At 38.7% G+C, this 26,105-nt stretch overlaps 1 protein-coding gene across 3 annotated transcripts in view; it reads left to right on the top strand.

The window, feature by feature from the left end:
- LOC108712323 (protein unc-13 homolog C-like) overlaps positions 1-26,105 on the top strand; it is a 253,359-nt gene that overhangs the window by 194,560 nt on the left and 32,694 nt on the right. For 2 of the 3 annotated variants that reach the window (XM_041588308.1, XM_041588309.1), the window contains exons 24-28: positions 2,887-2,964; positions 3,847-3,876; positions 12,981-13,069; positions 15,960-16,109; positions 18,055-18,178. In XM_041588308.1, coding sequence (XP_041444242.1) covers positions 2,887-2,964; positions 3,847-3,876; positions 12,981-13,069; positions 15,960-16,109; positions 18,055-18,178 — 471 coding nt within the window. The remainder of the gene's footprint in view (positions 1-2,886; positions 2,965-3,846; positions 3,877-12,980; positions 13,070-15,959; positions 16,110-18,054; positions 18,179-26,105) is intronic. The other variant, XM_041588310.1, reaches the window with a different exon arrangement.

A 26,105-nucleotide genomic window follows, 5' to 3' on the forward strand; every position in this document is an offset into this window, starting at 1 on the left:
ATATATTTTAAATACACATAAAATTATGGTTTATTAATGTGGGTTACAAAGCATGTGGTCAGATTTATTATTAGTTGTGCTTGTAAGCTAGTAGTAATATATAAATTATAGATGATGCATTTTGCTTAAACAGCAACATCTATAACCATGTAAAATTGGTGTCAAAAGAAGCATAATATCAGTGCATATTGTATGTGACTACTTGGTACATGGAATATGGGTGAAACTACCAGAATTGTATTGATTAGCTTGACCACAGAGCAGAATGAATTGCTTAAAATATTCCCTTTTCATAAAGCTTAAAAAGCAAACACTTTGTTCTCATATTTTGTGAAAGCATTTAATAAAGATACAGTATATCCCACAGTCCTGGGGAAGCTACCTAAAACAAGAGGTGGATGACTGGTTAAACATTTCTGTGCATGGGAATGCTTCTTTGTATACCTAAAAATTAAAAATTATATAGTGCAACTATATATTTTTTCAGTAAAAAAATCTGAAAGGAAAGTATTTTTCTTTTTTACTAAATGTCTTGAGATTTTGTATTCAGATATCACTGAAAAGAGTCATGAAATCTCTTGGTTACTATGGTGATGAAGAAAGATATCTTCACTCACACAGTGAGCAATCAAGCTTTAAATCTAACTGTAAATCCTCATTCTAGATTATGTAATATGCAGTTGGTAAAATACTCACGTAGTGCTACGAGCTATTAAGGTACATTTTCCTTGCGATGATTTCATGCTAGCATTATGGATGTGAGATTTATTTTTAGCTATTGGATTCAAAGCCAGTAAATAGTTAAATATGAAATTTGTTTTAGTTAACCTTTAAAATCAAATGTGTATTTTTAGGGTTTTAAAACTGTTATATCAGCTACTGTGTATTACAAAAAACAGTTTCTTTAGGCGGTGAAACAATTCCCAGCTACAGAAATGGTGCTACAGATTTCAGAGGCAGGGGGGCCAGTATGACCTTAACACATGGACCATTACTGATTTAATGCATTAATCTGCAACACTGCATTGGCTGGTCACCTGCTCCCATTAGGAGACAGCACTGGTAGACATATGAAAATGCACTTACAACCAAAAAATAGAATATTATCCTCTGCACTCATATAGTAGATGAAAATGTACTCTCTGTTTCCTTTCAAAAGGAGTTATGTCTCTAAACATTTCAGACCATAACCAGCTAGAGCACAGAGCAAATCATGTTAATCTAAGTAGTATCTAGAACCCTAACCAGCCAATGGTGCAGATCATAGTACCCAGATAATTTTATATAAAGTTTGCCATACAGTAAGATTTGCTCATTTGGTGAGGTCACAAAACAAGCAGATCTTTCCCCCAATATGCCTATGTTGAGTAGGTGATATCGTGCTTATGCGATCATTTGGCCCTTGGACCAAACAATTGCATTACAATGAAGAAGATGTGAAAAGTCAAAGCAAAGACCATATGAAAGAGCTGATGACAGAAAAATCATGCCTGCCGATTGAGATCTGGCCAATCTTTGGCCAGATATTGATCGGAGAGCCCTTTAAAAGAGCCCCAAACACAGGCAGATAAGCTGTCAAACCAGTCTAAAGGATCTAAATCTGCCCAAGTTTGGCCACTGAGCAATATCTATAACACCAACACACAAGACAGCACTGTGCTATCTTAGAGAAGATTTTGGTTTGAATATATATAATTCTGTAGGGTTTTACATAGATAGTGTTCACACTGCTTCATATCCAACTTGTAATGCATCCGATTTCTAACTGCATAACTGTCACCTATTCAAGTTCAGCCTTCAACATTATGGCTAAAAATTTCTATGGAACATTCATATTAATGATCTCAACAATGATAGCATTCAAGAGCTTTATAGAAAGTAGATTGTCTCTTACAACAAAAATCTATTTAGACAATGACACACCCAATCCAGATGAGCACTAAGCATTCATGTATGCAGCCATATTTGAGACTCTGGAGTTGAACCTTTAATCTGCTCTATAACACCATTGCTTAGCAGCTCATTTATATCCTTAATGTCTGCTTCTTTCTACTTGGATGATTTATCTCCATCTGTCTTTAGCTGCTTGGTCTGGTGGGATGGTATTTAATGGACAACATATATAAGAGGGTTTTACAGCTACTACTGCTATATGATCTGAATATTGTGTGGAACCTAGTGAAACTGATATTGATACATGGCAATAAACATAAACAATTGTCATAATAATATACAGCAGAACCTCCATTTTACATTTTCAAGGGAATAGGAAAAAATGGTGTAAAATCAGGGAAATGCAATATGTATTATATATTGGTGGGACCACACACAAAAACAACAGTTTAAAATGAAGGAAAAAATCAGGGGATGTAAATTTGAGGTTTTGTTGTAGCGTTTTTAAATTACAGGTATGGGACCTGATATGCATATCAATATCAGTTTCATACATTTCCGTAATTTGTCTCTTCATACCTTAAGTCTACTAAAAATTAATGTAAACATTATAGAAACCCAATAGGCTGGTTTGCTTCCAATTAGGATTAATTATATCTTAGTACAAGGTCCCATTTTATTACAGAGAAACAGGCAATCATCTTTTAGAATTTACCATCTATTTTAGAGGGCCTTTCCGCAATTGGGAGCTTTCTGAATAATGGGTTTCTGGATAATGGATCCCATACCTGTATTATGAATTATGATATAGATAATATAGTGCCTTTCTTGTCTCCAAACTTCATCCAACTTCTCTTTCGCATTCTTGTCAGCAGAGTCCTGTCATCTGTGTTGATTTAATTTCTTTGTAAACAAAATATGATTTCTCTCTTGTCATTCGTAAAGTATCTTTCTGCATTATTTTACTAAATGGCCAAGTTTTATGTATTTCAGCCATGTATCTTATTGAACAACATTCAACAACTAAGAGTTCAGCTGGAAAAGATGTTTGAGAATATGGGAGGAAAAGAGGTGAGGTTCACATTTGTTAATTCATTTTATTAATTGTGTTAAAAAAACACATTTAGAGATCATTAGCTCAGTTAAGCCCTAACTTACAGTTTAAAAATAAGTAAATCTGATAAGAGACTGAATAATAATGTTCTAATAATAGGCTAATGATCTGTAAAAAAAAATCATATTCATGTTGTATTCTGTAATGGAGCACAAAATAGGGGCATATGTATAAAGGTCTGAAGTTGATAATTCTTAAGATTGCTTCCTGGGTTCGGATGGCTTCACGTAATTATAATATGTATGTAAGAATCTCCTTTTCTGTGCATTTTTTACAATATTGATTTAACTCTAATAACCTTTGCATCCTGATTCGAAGACCAAGCAGTAATTAGACTTTGCATATTTATGAAGTACATTAGTTTCCAATTACTTGTAATCCTCAACATAGTTGTTGCAAGTTAAACAAAGCTGTGTGCCTCTATCACAGAGCAAATGGGAGATTAAAATATACAGTTGAACACTAAGCAAGATCTCATTTGCTTCCAATGTCGGTTATAGTTCTGGGAAATATATGGTTTAATTCCATTGGAAACGTGCTGCTATTCAGGGACTGTTTAAGGGTTCAGGGTATTGGGAAATCTGCCCCTTTTACACTGCTCATGCAGAATCTTCCTGTATTTCCATTTCAGATCAATCTCATTTCAGAAATATTTATTCATTTATTTTAATAATTTACATTGTAGATTGCCCTGAAATGAATACTTAGCAAATTTCAGATTTTTATTCATATGGCCCATAATGTGTCATGTACTGGTGTTCATAGGTTTGTGATTTGTGTTTTGTCTGTAATGTGTTATGTCTTTGTCTAATGCCTTTAATTTGCAATCGACTGAGCAGACGAAAGAAGGAGCTATAGCCTTTTTTAAGGTTTGTAAAGGAAAGCATGGTTTGATCCAGAATGTTTAACCATATGTTTCAGACAATTGCCATGTGCCAGCATAACAGGTTATCGTGACTGTGCCAGCCTACGTATTGCAAAACAGACATTCTTAGTACTAATTATTGCTAAGAAACAACATGCATTTGATTTCAATTATCCCATTTCTTCCACTTTATACACAATATTATGATAACCCTTTGACAACTCTTTGACAACTGCTTCTACATCAGAAAAAGAGTTATCAATTAATTTATATAAAGCTGTAAAATTAGAATAGTATCAACACAAAATCAGACACTGACTTATTTAGGTGATGCTGTGGCAGTAAAAAGATTATGCTGCTTTAGGCAGTTGGCCATATACCTATATTTTAATTTATCCCTCAACTAACCTGTCCCCTTGGAACCTGTTTCGCACACTTAACAGATTGTTTGTTCAGTAACTAATAAAAAACAACTTAGACTGAGCTCTGTCACTATATCTGGCAACAGCTAGCAATGCATGTCTTTTAAGTTATATTATTTTGTTTCGATCACTTTGCTTTTTAAGAGCTAAGCAGCAGCACCCCGATCTCAATAAATATTAACCTACAACTTGTGCACTTCTTAGTGGACCTGAGCCAAGGTTTGTCTGTTATGCAGGCACTGATTTTTTTCAGTCTGACAAAACAAATTCTGCCAGATGAATATTACAGAATTCACAGTGCTGGCAGGGAGAGACACTCAATCAAATAGTTTGTGGTGGATTTTTCTTGAGCATTTCTAAAATAAAATTTGCTTATCTTGCCATATTTTACATCACATGCAGTAGACTTTGAATCAACTGGATAAAATCAGATCAAGGCTCTTTTTCTTTGACATTTTGCATGCTGTGGAATTGTTGACAAAATAAATTCTGCACTGGCAGTATTTGTTCAATTTAGCATATATAACTGCTTTGCACTTTGGACATGACTTCTAGTGGACCAACTGATACTTGTTTCATGTCTATAACAGAGTAGAAAGTATAAGAAAGAGAAAGCAACCAAGTTCAGTGCATGGACAATTCTACATGTAGAGATGAACCAGATAGTTTCCATGACTAGACTCGTTGTGCTATTTGGCTGGTTTTGCTGTCTATTGACAGTTTTCTTGAGCATGTAGGATTCATGTGCCTAAACAAACTTGTACTTTCATTGGGTCATTCTATTTATCTATTTAGCACTAAACCACTGCAGAAATTTGGCTTTTGTAGGCAAGAGGGTCATTCACTAATGTTTCCTGTTAGGTAGAATAATGGAAATGTGTTTCTTGGTTGAAATACCATGTGATCTACAGCAGCAAGCACTAAGGATATAAGCATTTTAAGGAGAAATTCTGTGACTGCTTTCTGCACCTTAAATATGATCTCAGAAGAAAACTTACTATCCCTATCCAACAGTTGCTAGCCTTTAAAACTCTCCTTCACCTTTACTGTATATAGTCAGAGCATTAGTGAGGAACATAAATCTGCTCCGTACCTAACATATGTATTTATGAAGCATCCCCAATTGTAATTAACGCTCTACAAAACTTGAAAACAATATAAATGTAAAAGTTCATTAAACTAATACAATTAAAAAGACACAGTTGAAATTATTGTCCTGCCCCACAGAGCTATCAGAAGCAAGGGAGGTGGAAAAGGATCCGTGGATACAACAATGTAAAATAATGAATAAGGCTTTCATTTTTTTATTTCTGTGTCTGAACCTACTTGATGTTTAGAGTCAAATGAACAGATATGGTTTCACAAAGAGAAAGAACAGGGAAAACAATGTGGAACAAAAACAGGGATCCCACACTAACCTGAACCAATGAAGAGGATTTGTTGGCACAGACAGATAACATTTGGATAGAAAAAAGAGAATCAGGATGGAGGAAGAGAGAACTTGCATTAGAGGGGAATTATCTTTAGTATCAAAGGCAGAGAATAATCCTGGAGGATGCAATGCATTTGACTAAACTAAGACCCAAACTATGGTTTGCATATATGGATACTTAGGATCAGTTAAGATTAACTGCATGGATAACTGACCATCATGTACAGTTTACATGAGCAACAACATTTTAATAGCCTAGATATATTTCTGTAGTCTAGACATATTGCTGCCTGTAGGAGGTGATAATTTGTGATGTTGGATGTTGCAACAATCTTTATAAAATAATTATTATATTGGTTCAAAGGACCCTGGGCCAGACATTACAGGGCAGATGACCCATTAATAATCTTTTGTCCTATAACTACAAATGCACTGGGGCTTATTAGTATAGTTATTAGGGCTCAATTACAAACTGGAAGGCAAAGTGCAAAAAACAGGTGCAATCCACCATTTACACCGCTACTCGGGTGCCACCAGGTCTTAGCATGAGAGGACCAGGGAGAGTGTTCTGGGCAGGCAAGGGAACCGCACGTAGAACAGGAATGGAGAACAAGAGGCGTAGTCGGAGTCACAGGTCTTGTCAATACCAACAGGGCAGCAGTACAGAATTGAGAGGCGAGAGAATAGTCGAGTTCACAGGCCGAGTTCAAACACACCAAAATGCAGTACAAAAGTAGGATCTGAAAATAGTCAATACACAGGCAAAGGTCAGGACAGGCAGCAAACTAGACAACGTCAGGGGACAGGCAGGGTCAAGAACAACCAGAAATACTCAGAATAGCCCCCAGCAACTAAAAAATTAAACCTACATTGGGCAATGCATGAAAGGCGCATGTGCCTGTAAATATTCTAATTTTGCACCCAGACACAATGACGTCACCCGTGCCGCACATTGAAACCCAGAAGCGAGCAGCGCATTCAGCCCTTCTGTACGTGCATCCGCGCACATGAGGAAGGTGCGACAGGCGACCCCATCACACCCCCACTAGACCACCAGGGTGAGTGCTCACATTACCCCCCCCCTCTAGAGGGGGCCACTGGACCCCTAGGTCTTTTTGTAAACCTAGCATGAAACTGCCGCTTGAAATGGTCCACATGAACATCAGAGGTAGGAACCCAAGACTTCTCCTCAGGACCACAACCCTTCCAATGTACAAGATACTGTACCTTACCCCTGGAAAGGCGAGAATCTACCAGCCTCTCAGGCTGACCTTCCACAGAAATTGGAGAAGGAGGAGAAAACTGTCGCACCACTCTCGCAGGCTTTAACAAGGACACAAGAAACAAATTAGAAATTTTAAGTTCAGAAGGCAAATCCAATCTGACAATACCAGGATTGATGATTTCCGACACAGAAAAAGGACCAATGAATTTAGGCCCTAATTTGGCAGAAGGGACCTTCAATGGAATATTTCTGGATGATAACCAAACCTTATCCCCAATCTGATACTCTGATACCTTCTTACGATATCTCTCAAAGGCTCTTTTTTGAGCAGCTACTCAGAAGATAATGAATTTTGAACCTTTTGCCAAATCTCAGAAAGGTCCACCAAGGAATTTACTGCAGGCACGTCAGAAGACTGGCTCTATGATTATGACCAAAAACAGTAAAAAATGGAGATTCTCCGGTAGACAAGTGAGTAGCATTATTAAAGGAAAAATCAACCCACGGAAGAAAATCTGCCCAGAGTGACTGATTGCTGTAAATAAAACACCTGAGATATTGTTCTAAGCACTGATTTGTTCTTTCTGTCTGGCAATTGGTCTGTGGATGATATGCAGACGAGAAAGACAAATCAGTCTCCATGAGAGCACAAAAGGCCCACCAAAACTTAGACACAAATTGAATGATCCAAAACAATGTTCGGCAAGGGACTAAGCAGAGAGGATGGTGGGAAGGGGAAAAAAGTGAGACATTTAACTAAAATGATCCACTACCACCCAAATGCCAGTTTTCCGTGTAGAGGGAGGTAATTCCACAATGAAATCCATGGATATGTGAGTCAATGGCTTTACAGGAATCGGAAGTGACTGTAGCAGTCCCTGAGGTAAGGATCTGGACAGTTTGGAATGTTGGCAAACTGGTCATGAATCAATATATCCAGGGCCAGAACTAGGGTTAGGCAGGGTAGGCACCTGCCTAGGGCGCAGTCATTGGAGGGGCGCACATCTCAGTGCAGTTTAGTGCAGTCTCCACCTCATTTTTTCCATTGCTTAAAGGGGAAGGAAACCTTGTCGGCGCTAACCCCCCTCCCCCCCTCCCGTGTATTGTCCCCCCTCCCTCCTCCCCCCTGGCCTACCCCTCCCGCTGGGCAAATGCCCCTAACTTGTTACTTACCCTTCTGCGCAGGTCCAGTCCAGGGAGTTCACAGGCGACATCTTCTTCCACGCGATCTTCTTCCTCCTTTGACCGGCGTTTTGGCGCATGCGCAGTAGGAGCATTTCGCCGGTACGGATCTACTGCGCATGCGCAGTAGATCGTACCGGCGAAACGATCCTACTGCGCATGCGCCAGTCAAAGCAGGAAGAAGATCGCGTGGAAGAAGATGTCGCCTGTGAACTCCCTGGACTGGACCTGCGCAGAAGGGTAAGTAACAAGTTAGGGGCATTTGCCCAGCGGGAGGGGTAGGCCAGGGGGGAGGAGGGAGGGGGGGCAATACACGGGAGGGGGGGTGGGGGGTTAGCGCCGAGGAGGTTTCCTTCCCCTTTAACTGGTTGGTTTTGACAGTTAGTCAGGTCTGACTATATGCTCAGGTCGGACTATATGCTCCTTGCGCATGCGCTGTCTGTTTTTCTTGTAGAATAGAGGCTATAGAGTCAGGCAGGATATGCAGCTAAATGGTGTCAGGATGTAGGCAATGCTAGTGCGGCTAAAACTTTGTATGCTGACTTTCTGCATTGGTTCTATCGGCTGTCCTCTGCTACAACTACTGCGCTAAGTGACCAGAAATCTCTCCATCTTCTTTTCAACTGCTGTGTGTGCTGTGAACATGGGCGTCTGCAGTTAGCGCCCCCTGGACTTGTAGAAATGCATTTTAAGACTCAGCCCCCTCCCTCCTCAGCCCTTAGCCCAGCATAGATCAGTGAGTAAGAGGCGAGTCTGCATACTAATTCATTAGGAGAGCGCACGCAGGATCGTACTCCTTATGATGTCTTTGTCCCAAAATGCGTTCCATAAATGTGGGCCCCTCATGCCCCCCCCCCCTGAAAAATTTGGCTGTGAGTGTGACTGTTGGGGGTATAATGGTTGAGCTGATATGCTGTGACTGGGGGTTTGGGTTGGGCAGCTGTTATGTGACTGTTTGGGGGTTAAGTGTGATGTGACTCTGGGCTGGGGTGGATGTGCTGTGTGGAGGGAGTTGGGCTGGTGTCACTTTTTGGATGTTGTTGAGACAAAACTGCACCAGCTCCAATCTCTGAAGCATCCACTTCCACCAATAAGGGTATGGTGGAATTTGGATGCAAGAACACTGGGGCTGAAATGAATGCATTCTTCAGATTTTCAAAGGCCACTATCGCCTCTACTGGCCATATGCTAGGGTCGACCCTTTTCTTAGTAAGAGCAGTTGTGGGAGTTAACAGTGCTGAAAGATTCTTAATAAATTGGCAAGCCCCAGGAACCTTTGAATAGCTCATAAAGATAAGGGTTGCACCCAATCTAGGATAGCCTGGATTTTGGCTGGTTCCATCTCTAAACCCTTTTGGGACAGAATATACCCCAAGAAGTTGACAGATGGGATCTCAAAGAAACACTTATCAAGCTTAGCATAGAGGTGATTTTGCCTTAACCTACGCAACACCTTTTGGACATGGGAACGGTGATCGGGGAGACAAGAAGAAAATATCAGGATTTCATCTAGATATATACCACAATATACTGACCCAGAAGGTCACAAAAGATGTCATTAACTAGCTCTTGGAAGACGATAGGGGCATTACATAAGCCAAAAGACATTACTAAATATTCATAATGCCCACTCGAGTGTAAAATGCCATCTTCCACTCGTCCCCTTCCCTTATCCTAATTAAATTATAGGTACCCCTGAGATCGAGTTTGGAGAAGATAGTGGCGCCTTTCAATTTATCAAAGAGTTCAGAAATGAAGGGAAAGGCGTATTGGTTCTTGACCGTAATTTTATTTAAACCCCTTTAATCAATACAGGGCCTACGGCCCCCATCTTTTTTCTCGACAAAAAAAGAAACCAGCCCTGCTGGAGAGGAGGATGGTTTTATGAAGCCTCTTTCCAGGTTCTCTTTAAATGGGAGTTTGGTTGAATTTGTTTTAATAAAAGTTTGTTTTTTGTTATTTTTAGTAAATAACCCCTTTAGAGTTCCTGCTGTTATGCCAGGGGTCTTGGTAAATGACCCAGTAAACTCAATTATTTTGTATCTAGGCCCCCAAGTCACAGCAATTTTGTAGCAAATAGGGTGCTGGCCACACAACCTTCTAAAAGGTGACAAATCCTAAGGCTTCATACATCTTAAAAATCTTGAAGCTGTGATGTGTAATTCAAGGCATTAGTCTAACACTTTTGACACAAACATATACATTTTGCACTAAGACATCCTGTGTATTTTATACGTTTTAGAGGCTTTACAGCTAAATAAAGTATTTTTAACAAACAGTCTGGGCATATAAGCAGAATGTATACATTAAATGTTGTGTTCAGCTTAAAAGCTTGCAAGGGAAAATGACATAAAAATTACTTATTTATTGTGCACAACCTGGGGACATATCATTTCAATATTTCCATGTGCAACATGGAATTTCTTGCATGCCATGATAAAAAACTACACACATTACAACAGCTCAAATAAGCCTTTGGGGATTTATTACCAGGAGTTTCAGTCTAATTATATAATTGACTTGTGATTTCTTCTTAACCCAGCTGAAATATATTTGCTTAAAATACCTAACCTGTTGGCTAAATGCTGCTGACAAAAGTGGAATTAATCTTCACTTATGCCATTAAAGACAAGCCTCAAGCCTTTGTATGCATAATGACAGAGTACTTAGTACTGCCCTCTCTCAGGATGAATTCCCTGAATACCAGCAGTACTATTGTACTCAACACTGATGTTATGTTCTTTTAAATATGTCTGACACTTATATATGTGCCATTTGTAATTACTATAAGGCAAAGAGAAGAAAAGCAGGGGAGCTTTAAACTAAATGCAGCATGAGAACAAAACTGTCTTTCAAAATAATGTAGCATGAAAATTCTTAAATAGCTTCACCAAATTGGAATTGTAGAATATTTTTGTTGCAGCTGTCCAATAAAAGAAAGGTGCTGCATAACTTGCTGGTGCTACAGAAAAAATGATGATGTTAATTAAGTTTAGATCTACCAGGGAGCTGTTATCTTGTGTTAGGGAGCTGCTATTTGATTACCTTCCCATTGTTCTTTTGTTGGGTTGCTGGGGGGGGGCGGGGGAGGGAGGGGGTGATATCACTCCAACTTGCAGTACAGAGTGACTTAAGTTTATCAGAGCACAAGTCACATGACTGGGGGCAGCTAGGAAACCGACAATATTTCTAGCCCCATATCAGATTTAAAAATTGAATATAAAAAAATCTGTTTGCTGTTTTGAAAAAAAAAATTTCAGTGCAGATTTCTGCTGGAGTACCACTATTAACTGATGTGTTTTGAAAAAAACAACTTTTCCCATGGCAGTATCCCTTTAATAATCATTTTCCTTTTCCAAACAGGAGCTATCATTTAATTTTACCTTTTAAGTCTTGCTTATTTTGTGATGTTGACAATTTATATTATTGTTATTTCAACTCACTTTTTAAGCCTTCATATATATATATATATATATATATATATATATATATATTGTACATCAGTCATGGAAAGTGGTCAGAATGTAGGTATAGCATGTATTGGTCTGTTTTATACCTCGAGCACATGAACCCCAGCTGGCGGCTTGCAAGCAACATGTTTCTCCCCAAACCCTTAAATGTTGCTCCCAGTGGCCTCAAAGCAGGTGCTTGTTTTTCAATTCCTGGCTTGGTTTTGGTTGCATAAAAACCAGGTGTACTGCCAAACAAACCCCCCCCCCCCCGAGGATGCCAGGACACATATGGGCTACCAAATAGCCACAATCCTTATTTGGTACCCCTGGAACATGTTGCATGTTTTTGTTGCTCCCCAACTCTTTTTACATTTCAATGTGGCTCATGGGTAAAACATTTTGTGATCCCTGCTTTAGTAAGTGTCCTATGTTCAGGAATACCTATGATCTAGGCAATTGTATAGGACCATGGAAGAAAACTGCTACCTGTTGGTGATCTCTTGGTATCTGCTTTTGGTGGTCACAATATAGTTATCTGTGGTAACAAAAATTAGGCATACACAGAGTTAAACCACATAACAACAGTATACTTACACTAATCTGGCAACTGGTAATCAATAGAACAACAATCTACTGTGTATCTGGGATATGTGTCTACCTTCTGACACATTTAAAATCAAGTTATGTGTTAATTCGTCCTTTTGTCAATGTTAATTAACACGTGACTGAATAAAAGCAGCCAATTTCAATAGTACATATCCTTAGGTTGCAAATTTATTTTGTTTTTTTAAACATAGTACTGCCTGCTATACATTAAAAGCACATGTTGCTAGAGGAGAACTGTCAATGGATCAATGTCAAAAGGGGCCAAGGTCTCAAGCAGTTATCTGGGATGCTTTGCATGTTAATATGCAGCTGGAAACATTTTAGACAGAGGACAGACTAACAGAAACATTCATCTTTTAATCTATGCAGTTACTAAACTCACTTGAACATCCATTATACTCAGCTAACAGCTAGAGTTATCAAACCTCCTCTTAAGTGGACAAATGAGAAAACATAATGCAGGGAAAAGAACTGATCTCAACAGGCTTGCAATGTGCCCTTTAAAATGGATGGTACTCTTAGCAATTAGTTGGGTTATGAAAAAATCAAGCACCAGCATTATTTTAGAATTACTGAATAAAACGTATGATTTATGTCTGGTTAACAAAGTCGAAAACTGGTAATAACTTGGGTTTGAATAGGCATGTACCAAAATCAATGCCTATAATACTGTAAAGAAATTTACACATGTAATAGATTATTTAGGAAATTAATCTATTTCACTGTAGGGGACTTGTTATTACTGTTTATGTGAGAAAATGCATATATTAAAAATGTTTTCTTTTGCAGCTGGATCATGATACAAGTGCCATGCTCAAGGAACTTCAGGTGAAGCTGAATGGAGTGTTGGATGAACTGAGTTGTATATATGGTGCCAGGTAAATCAACATAAAGAACAATAGAAATAAAAATCAACTTTACTAGTTCAAAAAAAGAACAATTTGTTTTGTAAGACCCATTACCTAAAAACACAAATGTAAAAATGACTTCACATTAACTACCTTCAGTTCCAATTTTCTTCATGTATCCACACTGCAAAGGCTGAGCATGGTAATGGCTTGGAACCTCTTGCCATCATCAACTACAGTGCCTAGTATAACTTTGTTCCTAATTGTTGGCATCCCAAACATTGGGTCTGCTTCTGTTCACTAGCGTCCTACATTTTTTATTCTCCATAATATACGTCTCTTCCATGCTACAAAGTCTGTTTTTTTTTCTTAGCACACTTTATTCTAATCAGAAAGAAAAACTGACCTGCTTGGGTAAACCATTGTATTCTTCCTCCTATGCTCCAAAAACATACATGTAATATTATAATGAACCTTATGTGATACCTCAAAGGTACATTAGATTATAAACTCCATTGAGGCTTGGACCAATGCAAATGAGTAACAGTCTACATAGTCATGTGAAAAAAAATAGGATACTCTTTGAAAGCCTGTGTGTTTTTGTAACATTCTTGGACATATGGATATTTAATTCCAATTTAACAATACTGGGAGATATAAGAAATATAACTAAACAATTAAAACTGAAGAAAAGACTTTTGAAAATCTTCTGTTAAATGTAATTCTACAAAAAATGCAATTTCTGGTGAGGAATAAATAAGGACATGAAATCAGATGTGCTCCTGACTGTTGAGGTAAGAGTGAACACCATGTCTGAGGACTTCAGATAGAAGATTGTAGCAGCTTATCAGTCTGGTAAAGGATTTAAAAAGATTTCAAAAATAATTTAAAATCTGCCATTCCACTGTCCGTTAAATAGTCTATTAGTGGGGGACTTTCCAAACAACTGCCAACATGCCCAGGTATGGCCATCCAAGCAAGTTCACCCCAAGAGCAGATCGCAAAATGCTAAAAAAAAGTCTCCAAAAACCCTAAAACAGAGATGTCTCCAGATTTGGAAACGTAAAAAATGTGTGGGCCTGATAATTCAGGTTAACTCTCTTTAAACAAGGAATCACGTCGTCCGTACATCTATTGACACCTTTAGGCCTAAAGTAGGCAAGAGTGGCACATCACTACGTGTCTATTGCTATCACCTTCAGCACACAGGCAGCAGTATAGACCAAGTGGCAGACTATTTTACTAATTTGCCCAAATATTACTGCCTCGGCTACGCGATTCCTGATTGCACTATGCTGGTGGGCCGCATTATTATTAATTTCATGATGGAGGCTGAGGGCTGGTATAAATTTGAAAATGGGCCACAATTGGCCACCGGGCCTGACTTTGGACACGCCTGCCCTAAAATGTCATCACGGGACCTACAGCAGGCTCTTGCTACTGTTGATGTTAAAGTGCATGCCTCTACATTTAGAATGAGACTGCACAATTTTAACTAGCATGGGAGGTGTGTAAGGAGGAAATCTTTGCTCTCTAAGAGAAATATCAAGGCCAGACTGAAGTTTGCCAGAGAGAACATAGACAAAGACCAGAACTTTTGGAATAATGTTCTTTAGATGAGTCTAAAATCGGGAACAGAACAGAGGACATGCTTGGTGTAAAATAAATACAGTATTCCAGGAAAAGAACCTCATACCAACTGTGAAGCATGGAGGTGGAAGTGTCATGGTTTGGGGAAGATTTGCTGCAGCAGGACCTGACCAGCTCACTATCATAGAATCCACCATGAATTCTACTGTGTATCAGAAGGTGCTTGAGGAACATGTCAGACCATCTGTAAGAAAATGACAGCTGAAGCAGAACTGGACCCTGTAACGCGACAATGACCCAAAACATACCAGTAAATCCACCAAGGACTGAAAACTCTGAAATGGAGAGTCCTGGAGTGGCTGAGTCAAAGGCAAGATCTTAATCCCAGTAAGATGCTGTGGGTGACTTGAAATGGGCTGTACATGCAAAAAACTCCTCAAACATCTCACAGATGAAAGAATTCTGCATAGAGGAGTGGGGCAAACTTTCCACAGACTGATGTCAGAGACTGGTAGATGGCTACAAGAAATGTCTCACTTTATTCACAGTTATTTCAGCCAAAGGGGGTAACACTAGCAATTGTGGGGAAGGGTGTCCTAACTTTTTCCTCAGTTAGAATGCACATTTTTGTTGATATCTTTTGTTTAATGAGTAAATCAAGGTTATTTTTTGTTGTTTACCTGCAATTAAATCACTTTATTTTCCAGAGATAATCAAAAACAAGATTAGACATGGATACGTGAAGATTTCTTAATAAAGAACTGAATATTTAATGGGGTGTGCTAATTGTTTCACATGACTTTATGTAAAGAGTTGTGTAATGTGTTTGTACTCAATACACGAAGACTACAAATTATATTAGAAATAACTCTTGAATGAAAATGACACACATTTATTTTGCGAGTTAAGAAAATATTTGTTTAGGATTGTGTACTGTCGATGGCAATGGTATTTGATTTCTTCAATGAGGAGTGATGTAACATTTTTGTATGCTACAGAAATAGTATTACATTTTACAAAGCCTGAGAAAAGGAATGCAAATGTATACATTTTGATACCTTTCAACATTTATCCATTGTGCAGCCTCCCTTACAAAACATTTACACCACAATCTAAACCACAATCAACACAGACCATTTTAGTGTCACTGATGTTATACTGGAAAGTTTAATTCTTTATTTGTTAGGGGGTGGTCCTTTTTTAGGGTAAATACTGTATACATTTATTTTCCTTTTACCACAATAAAGGTGTTGGAAATAAGAGTTTATAAACTTGTACTCACTGATGTGTTTAATTTCATATATGTAGAATTGACATGTTGTTCTTACAGTTTTCAGAGTGTAATAGAAGACTGTGTGAGACAAATGAGCATGGAGTTAAATCAGATGAAAGGAAATGGAAATGCATCTACAAATAGGAATAATGCAGCAATGGATGCTGAGATAGTACTACGGCCGCTCATGGACTTTTTGGATAAAACGTTAGTATTTTGAACTCTGTATTCAGCCTATAAAACTGTTTACCATAAAGGCATAGACACATAGCAGGATATTGTTGTACATAGCTTGGTCACCAAACTGTAAAAATGTCATAAGCACAACAAATTTACAGAAGGTATCTTATAGTCTTATGCATTACCATTGTAATGCTGGCAAAAGTGTTGTATGCATGGTAAACAGCTGTCATCAGCCATTGGAACAACCAAGCAGCAGCTCAATGTCACAATGTTGTGACATAGTCCAGCTTCAAGAAAGAAAAGCAGAGAAATTAAAAGTAGCAGGCTGAGGGAAAATCATTTCAGAGGAAGGTCAGGCTACTGTGTGTACATACAGTATACATGGCTGACATTTGAATTGAGGTGTAAATGAACTGAGGTGCAAATTAGACAACACCTTGTTTAGTCCCAATCATGCCAGTAACACTAATTGACATTCCTTAACTCTGCTCACTTTCCTATTTTGGGTCCGCAAAGAGAATCCTTTGGTAGGGATGCACATCTGTTTTTACATTGCTTTAATATGTGGGAACATGATTTGGGGGTTTAATTGTCCATTGTTTTCTGTCTCACCTTGTCTAACTGGCTGATGTCAGGATGATTAAGCAATGCACCACAGACAAGCTATTTGCAGCAGGAAAGTACAGAAACATAAAAAAATATTCCAGCTACTACAGTTTTTTTCTACTTCATGTTTTAAATAAAGCCTTATATGTATTCATGAATCCAAGATAAACGTTAAGGTGGTCTTTGCATACAACTAATAGCCATGCATCCAACTGCATCCACAGTTCAAAACCTCATTTCATTCACCTGAGATTGTTAGTAGACATAACTATACATCTGATTAGAGTAGCAATGCCTTGTACAATAGTGTTTAATACAGAATAGATGTCACTAAGCTAAATGAGTATTTGATAGCCTTTAACATTGAGTCTGACCATATACAGTACAGAACAATCACACATGCAGTGATGGTATAGTTACTTTCTCTGAAGATTTCTCTGATATAATTATCTGTTATATAAAGCACTACAATAGATGTAACATACAATAAAACAGGCAACTATTTAAGCTTTGTTTCCATTTGAAAAAACATTTTTTCAAATTTGATTTTCCATGTAAGGAATGTATTTGGGTACACTGCGCTGAATAAATCACTATTCAGTTAATGTTTGCTCTTAATCATCTTTGCATAAGGGATTTCATATTTTTTTGCATAAGCTTGCATTTACTTTACATGCACTCTGCAAACTAATTATCTACTGTATATCACTGTGGATTCTGGCTCAGTGCTGCAGGTTCATCTTCAGGGAGGACTTTAACTTTTCTCCACTGTCCCTTGACCCAGTAATTCAGCAACTCATTTATTTAATGGCTTTGTGTGTGCATGAAATCCAGCAAGACTAATAAACTAAATTTGAGTATGCTATTGTACTGTGTCCTTTTATCATGTAAATAGATGTACATTGGCACATGACGAATTAGCACTGTCCTGACCAAACCCATAAGATCAAATGTATGTCTTGGTTCAAAACCCACAAGCATTGACGATTGACCAATGTGGTTCCTGAAATATAAATAAAATGCAAGTTGTCCTGAAATATGAGACAATATTGTTTCAGCTGGTTAAATCATTATGCAGAGCCAACACAAGGCATCATACTACTCAAAGTTCTTAATCATTATGATCAGCTCAATATACACCCCACTAAAGCAACACGTCAGAAGATCACAATATTCATCTACTTAAAAGGCATTCCGACATGCTAAGAGAAATAAAAGGTTTCTGGGATTGCTAAGCCTGGGCATTTTGGGTTTTATTAAAATCCGTGGAATTCATTTACAACAGTTCTGCAGTATGTGTCACATTTCAACATTCCTAATGTTTTTTTATTCATTTATAAAATGTTTCTTTTTTTTTTTCCAGATTATCCGTCTCAGCAAAAATATGTGAGAAGACTGTTTTAAAACGGGTCTTGAAAGAATTATGGAAATTGGTACTCAACAAAATAGAGAAACAAATTGTTCTACCTCCTCTTACAGATCAAACTGTGAGTAAACTAACATGAAATGGATTCAATATGTGTATACAAGAAAATAAGTAATGCCGACATTCTATGAGCACTTGACCTTGTTTAAATATTTTCTTAATTAATTAAAAACATTAAGAATAATGATGGGGAGTTTCTTGTAATCGAAAAGTGATAACCTGATAAGGGACCTGTGAAGTATCCCTAGGAATTGTCTGTCAGTCTGTCTCTCACTTTTGAAAGGGGCACATTTACTATTGGTCGAAGTAAACGATTCGAAGGATTTCTAAGGATTTTAATCCATCGATTGAACGATTTTCCTTCGATCCAAAAAAAACTAGGAAAGCCTATGGGGACCTTCCCCATAGGCTAACATTGGTGCTCGGTAGGTTTTAGGTGGCGAAGTAGGTGGCCGAAGTGTTATGGACAGAAATATGTCCTGAGAGTATCTGTCCCTTCCAAATTGTGGTGAATAAGTTCAGCTAGCTGATAAGAAGGAATGACACTGACACAGACAGTTCAGTATACAAAATGCTTCTCTTGCTTTATTCTAAGGCACACAAAGGTTATATAGGCTAAGTGGGGGTTATGACACCCCCATAAGCTTGCGGTTTTGCTATATAGCTTCAAATGGAAAAGTACAAACTACAAAAGCATGTTATGCGGTTTTAATATAGCAGTCGTCTTCAGGAAACAGGTGCAGAGGGGCATAACCACAACCGTCGTGACCTTCTTAGCACGAGTCTGTTTCTGTGAAGAGGTTCCTCTTGGTTTCATCCTAGCTTGCATTGATATATGGTTTTTGCAAATAGCTGAGCAAGGAAATATAGAAGACACACAGTATAACAGTAAAATAGACTTTTTAAATGATAGTAAACAGAATAGACTGACCAGTCCACCACAATCCCCCTAAAAACGTCTATTTTGCTGTCCCTACCTAGATAGAAGTTAGTAAGCTGCTCCAGAGGGAGTACACCCTAGTGGTGGGTATGATGCTTCAGCGTGGCCTGGAGAGACCGGCACAAAAATCAGTGACCAACCCTGCCAACTTAGCTAACAGCACTGTCCTTAAACTAAGCGAGGGAGGGGGTGGGAGTGGGTGGGGTCATGGGAATGTATTGGGAGAGTACAGTGGGCAGAATGTAAGGGAGGGACTGAAGGGCATCAAAATGAGGTCAAAGCCAGGGATCAACCCTACCAACTTCACAAACCTGACTATCCCTGGGAAGGAAATATTCAATTTGACAGTTGCAAAACGTTTAGTAATAGCCATTCTATTGATCAAGTATTTACCATCCTTATTATTCCTGCCTAGGGCACTAAAGGTGTAAGTTGCTACATGGGTGCTAGAGGAGTTTTACCAGAATTGTCCTGCACTTGTCTTGCGTATTGCCACCTCCTGGGCTAGTCCCAGGGGCAGTAGGTAAAGGATATAGAGCAATATCTGGTTCCTTAGGTGCATCTGTTTTCTTGCAGTGTGAGGCATGGATCCAGGTGGGTTTTCCTTCTAGCTTCACTGAAGTAGCTGTGGTAAGGAGAACTTGGAAGCGGCCATCAAATTTGGGCTCCAAACAGTGCTTTCTCAGAAACTTCTTGACTAGGACCCAATCTCGTTGCTTGAGGCTGTGGGCACCTGTGGCAAGAGAGGGATCTGGAATAGAAGAAAAGACCTGAGCATGCACTCTTGTTAGTTCACTGGTTAATTGAGATACAAAGTCAGTCAATACATTTGATTGTAATTGTAATTGTTGGGGAAAATAACACCCTAACCTGGGGGCTGACACAAACAGAATCTCGAAGGGGGACAATTTATGGTCCCCCCTTGGTGTGTATCTGACACTGAACAGAGCAATAGGCAGGCTGTCTGGCCATTTCATTCCTGTATCCTGCACCATTTTGAACATTCTGGTTTACAATGTGCCATGCATACGCTCCACTTTCCCACTACTCTGAGTATGGTAGGGAGTATGGAAACGGAGGGTCACCCCGAGAGCAGTCCAAATTTCCTTAGTGACGGTAGCGGTGAACGCTGGACCCTGGTCACTCTCTATGACTTCCGGGACACTGTAGCGACACACAACTTCGGTAAGTAATTTCTTGGCGGTGGTGATTGCTGTCATATTGGCCACGGGATATGCTTCCGGCCATCCTGAGAACATGTCGACAATCACAAGAACCCACTATAGAACACCTGCATCATGCGGATCTTGTATTTCTCCACGGATTCCGTCTAATCTTGGTTGATGTCCTGAATGCTTATAGCCTGATCAGCTAACCTATTCTGTGCCCAAGTTTAATTTGCTCACAGAATTCCACACCGGATTCATAAGTTGTGTCATTTACAACTTTAGTGTTGTCAAGAGAATATGTAATCTATCTGCAATATCTGAAATGGGTACATTGAGTGTACATATTTGGCTACGATAGATGAGAACCCAGGGCAAACCACACTCTTGATACTGCATCACACCTCCCCTCTTTTGAAATGTGGGTGAGACCATGGGAGGCAGCAACCAAATATGGTAACAGAGCAGGGGGTGCAACAGGGCAATTTCCTAAACGGCAAACAGAAACATCAGCACTCATTCTTGCTGGGCTTTTTAATTGGCAAGATGGCCTGATCTTGTGAATTAACACTCCCCTGTCAAGTAACCCTTGAATGACTGGGTGGATCCTCTCTACTTGCGCCCTGGACAGTTGGTGCTGTGAGATTTTGGGCATCTGTCGGTAATAAAGCCCATACATCACCTAGGACACATTGTAATTCAGGAGGTAGGTTCCTCCTTAGACATTTCTTTTAGTGACAGATTTGCTGTATCTGGGGCATTAGTCATCTCAAACACTTACTGAGGTGGGACAGACACAAACACTGCATCCTGCTTGCAGTATATGTTGCACCCTAGTTTACAAAGGATGTCCCTACCTATGTAACTGTCAGGGATGGGGACAAGGGACAATGATAAGAAAGGAAGCTTGTGTAAATACGGGACCCCTACTTGGGCTGGGTCAGCAGGGTTAATGTCCCAATTCATTTTAGCTAGCAGATGTTGGTAATCCGCTGGCCCACACACATGTTTGATTACAACTAACATATTAGTCCAATTAGGGTTATGGGCACTATGGATAAACAAGAGTTCCTGTCCAAATTTGAGTGGATTAGTACGGGGTTGTGAAACGTCTTGAAAAATCCTTCTAAGATTTGGTGCTGTGTGTGTGTGTGTGCCCCTGCCTCTCCCCCCCCCCTCTTCTCTAGTTTGTACTGTATGGGTGAGGTAGAGCTAGGCTACGGGGCTGAGAACTGCCTGTATCAGCGCTGCTGTTTTCAGCACTGAAAGATGAATTGTCTCTTCTCACTATTCTCTATTTTCTAACTTAACCCTTCTGCTAGCAGCTTTTCTTGTTCTTCCTTATCTCAAATAGACTATGCCCCCAATTGTCGTCTAATCCGACGGGGAAATGAACATTAAGTCTATATACATGCGTTTCTGAGAAGTCGAATGAATTTGGACCTGTTTCGGGAACGATGGGATGTCTGCCTAATTCTTCCTTTGGATAACCCTTAGTCTTAACACTGGTTAAACGATAACCTCTCTCTGCTATGATGAACACAAGACCACACACACACTCTGGACAGGACATTGGACACACAATACAATACTCAATGACGTCCACGAGGGAAACAACAACCTCAATACTGGTGGGTCTACTGACTAGCACAACTAAGGGACAACAGGGACAAGCCGCCACGGAGTGGACACGTTTGTCTCTCCAACCGATTTGACACACTCCCACGTTTGGGAGATATATGATATACAAACTTCCCGGGATCGATACGTTTGTTCGGGACACGTTTGTCCCTCCCCCCGGAGCAGACACCACTACACTCCTCGACCAGTATCTACTCAACACTTCGTCGCGTCCCACGTTTGGGACACTGGGATCGACACGTTTGTTCGGGACACGTTTGTCCCTCCCCCCACGAAATGTCAGAACCTGTGTATATCCAGTTGTCACCTGCTACCCAGAGTATTAGCCTAATCCTCTCATTCTACATTTCCCTCCACCAGTAAGGAGTTAACAGACAATAAACATGAACCATAGATTAACAGGTGACAAGATACTCTTATACAGGTTAGGTAAATGGCATCAGGCAAGATGTTACCTGTCTTTGCTGGCTGCTAAAAGTCGATATGACAGACACCATCAGCAGTAGGTATAGGTATGACACAGGCAAGAAACTAATAACATAGGTCTTACCTGTGTCCCGGAGGTGATCAGTCTCCGTCCTTTTCCTCTGCTGGGCGACTGCTGTCCGTGGCATCGGCTAGTGGTCAGCCAGAACCTGATGCCCCACGTTGGGCGCCAATTGTTATGGACAGAAATATGTCCTGAGAGTATCTGTCCCTTCCAAATTGTGGTGAATAAGTTCAGCTAGCTGATAAGAAGGAATGACACTGACACAGACAGTTCAGTATACAAAATGCTTCTCTTGCTTTATTCTAAGGCACACAAAGGTTATATAGGCTAAGTGGGGGTTATGACACCCCCGTAAGCTTGCGGTTTTGCTATATAGCTTCAAATGCAAAGTACAAACTACAAAAGCATGTTATGCGGTTTTAATATAGCAGTCGTCTTCAGGAAACAGGTGCAGAGGGGCATAACCACAACCGTCGTGACCTTCTTAGCACGAGTCTGTTTCTGTGAAGAGGTTCCTCTTGGTTTCATCCTAGCTTGCATTGATATATGGTTTTTGCAAATAGCTGAGCAAGGAAATATAGAAGACACACAGTATAACAGTAAAATAGACTTTTTAAATGATAGTAAACAGAATAGACTGACCAATCCACCACAGAAGTTTTTTTTAAAGAGACAGTACTTCGACTATCGAATGGTCGAATAGTCGAGCGATTTTTAGTTTGAATCGTTCGATTCGAAGTCGAAGGTCAAAGTAGCCAAAAAAATACTTCGAAATTCAAAGTATTTTTTATTCTAATCCTTCACTCGAGCTAAGTAAATGTGCCCCACAACATATAATAATGAATAAAGGTAGTAAGGATCTGCTCAGCTTTTCTTCCATTCAAAATTTAATGACAAAAAAATGTAAAGAAATATTACCCTTACCCTTGTTTACATGTAGGTTTTATATAAAACTCACTAATATTTTTGTCATCACTCATAATATATACATATATATAGATATTTGTATTTTAGCTGTCCAGAATGTTTCGTGTTGAACTGCCAAATAAAATGTTTCTAATTACCGTTCTTAGGGAAATTGTTTTAGAAGACTTGTTAATATTATATTAGAGTGGGATGCTAAGCAGATGGTTATTTAACACAAAGTGGCCAGTACCAGCTTGTAGCATCCTGACAGTTTCTGGCATGCTTCCCCATAAAAGTATGCTGAAATAATAGATTATTTCAATTCTAGAAGCTGAGTATTAAGATTAATCTAGGATTTGAAATCCTTCAGATATCTAAAAACTATGAACAAAATGTCAGTGAACTTATATGCAAGCTGTTCATATTGGTGCCCATGGCAACATTCCCCACTGCAAATTACATTCAAATGATAAACATTTTGCTACAATATTGTACTTATTTTTATGTACTTATATTTTGTACTTCCAGGCTTTCTTTTTTGCATTTTTTTGTTTTCACTGCAACTAGCTTTCATAAAATTTCATAGTTTTGTTCCGGCTTTATTGTTCTTAAAACAAGTGTTAAAAGAGTGACTTTTGCTAATGATTAGTTACTTGAACCTGAACTATTATCACTGTTACCTGCGACCAGGCTCATACAGGTTATTGCAACCCAGCAAGCATTGTGATGGTGTGCTGTTCACTGTGTCCAAAGATCTGACAAAACACACTTTACGGGGAATGTAATAAAAGTTGCAAAGAGAAAAACAATTCACACCAATAAGAATAAGGGGCAGATTGATCAAGGGTCGAAGTGAATTCGAAGTTAAAAACTTCAAATTTCAATCAATTTTTTGGGTACTTCGACCATCAAATAGGCCTAAATTCGACTTCAACTTTGATTCGAAAAGTGAAAATACTTTGACTATTCGACCATTCGATAATCGAAGTACTGTCTCTTTAAAAAACTTTGACTTCGCCACCTTAAACCTGCCGAATTGCTATGTTAGCCTATCGGGACCTCCTAGAACATATAGTTTTTAGAAGTCAAAGTATAATCATACGATCGTATGATTAAATCGTTCGAATCGATCAATTTGAAGTACGATCGTAATACGATCATAGGATGTTAAAAATCCTTTGAATTCTACTTCGAATATCGAAGTATGCAATTCAATGGTCGGATTTCGACGTTTTTTCAACTTCGAAATTCGACCCTTGATAAATCTGCCCCTTGATGTTCAGATGTCGCAATGTAATATTCTTCCTTAAACTTGTATTGCATTACGTATTTTAATTGCGCATTTTAAGTTTTCATTTGAAATTAATTGCTCAATTTTAAGAAGAGCTTGAAGGTGTCATAATCTTTTGGTGCAAACATAGCATTTATAAGTAAGAAGTTTATTACATTTACTGCACATTGGTCACAAAACAGTTTCCGGGTTCTCAAAAGCTATATTAAATTCGCACAAAGCTAAATTTGTTTGCGCAAAGGCATAACGTTTTGCATTGTGAATAGATTGTCTGTTACTGACTTTTATCACATTCTCCCAGTATACGAGCTTTGCAGCTCAGGAGGTGGCTCATCCATCAGCAAAATATGAAGATATGGACATATTTGTAATATTGTCTATTGGAAGGCATTCATAATTTGAAATGCAAATTATTGAGCAGTACAATAATTTCATATAGAACCCAAACCAGTTTTGTCTACTATGCTATAGGTGCCCCATAATTAATGATTGTGCATATTATTCCTTTACTGTTCGGGATCCAACCTGGATTCTGCCTTTTCCAGCATCCAAAATGCCTGGCCTTCACAATCCAAATGCCTGGCCAAACCAAATCCAAATAAAAGCATGTGACATTTCATCACACAAACAAGGAAGTACAATTTCTTTTTAACCATGCACTGTTTGCACAATTCTCTTCGTAGTCATAATTTGCATATGCAAATAAGGGTTCCGATTTGGTTCGGTATTTGGCCGAATCTTTCAGAACGAATTCAGGGTTTGGCTGAATACCAAATAGGTGGTTTTGGTGTATCCCTAACTGTTGCATATTTATTTTAAACTATTTTTGTATGAGTCCTTGCTTTTTAATGAAGCTCACAAAAAATAATTACTTTAAAGAAAGACGAATTCATGTATTGAGCAAGGACCTGTGCAACCTATATGTGAGCACTAAGGAGCTTTTTACTTAAAAATGCTCGTTATTGGCAGTTAATGGAAGCCAGCACTTAACTTACAGTTACCCACACTTGCCTACATAGCACAGCATGCTCAAAGAGAAAGAACAAGGTTGAAAAAGAGAAAGAAGTTGGTTTAAAAAGTTTGATCCAGTTTGAAAATCAGTAGAATTAAGGGGGTAAATGGTAGACTGCAACAAAATCAATGTACTCCAATTACTTAAATCTGCAATCGCACTCAAATATTGTCATTAATTAGTTTAGTGTAATCACCTTGAAACTTATTAAAGGGGTTGTTCACCTTTGAGTTAACTTTTAGTATAATGCGGAGAGTGATATTCTGAGACAATTTGCAATTGGTATTAATTTTGCAGTGTCAGCAATCTGGTTGCTAGAGTCCAAATTACCATAGCAAACATGCATTGATTTGAATGAGAATATGGAGTATTAAATAGTACAAACAAATAATGAAGACCAATTGAAAAGTTGCTTAGAATTGACCATTCTATAATATACTAAAAGTTAACATGAAGTTGAACCCCCCCTTTAAGCTGGTTTGGCTTTAGCATTACATGATGCATATATCACTTCCATCAATTAAATCTACTTTAATAAAAAG

The sequence above is a fragment of the Xenopus laevis genome, chromosome 3S (assembly GCF_017654675.1).
Source record: "Xenopus laevis strain J_2021 chromosome 3S, Xenopus_laevis_v10.1, whole genome shotgun sequence".
Taxonomy (NCBI): Eukaryota; Metazoa; Chordata; class Amphibia; order Anura; family Pipidae; genus Xenopus; species Xenopus laevis.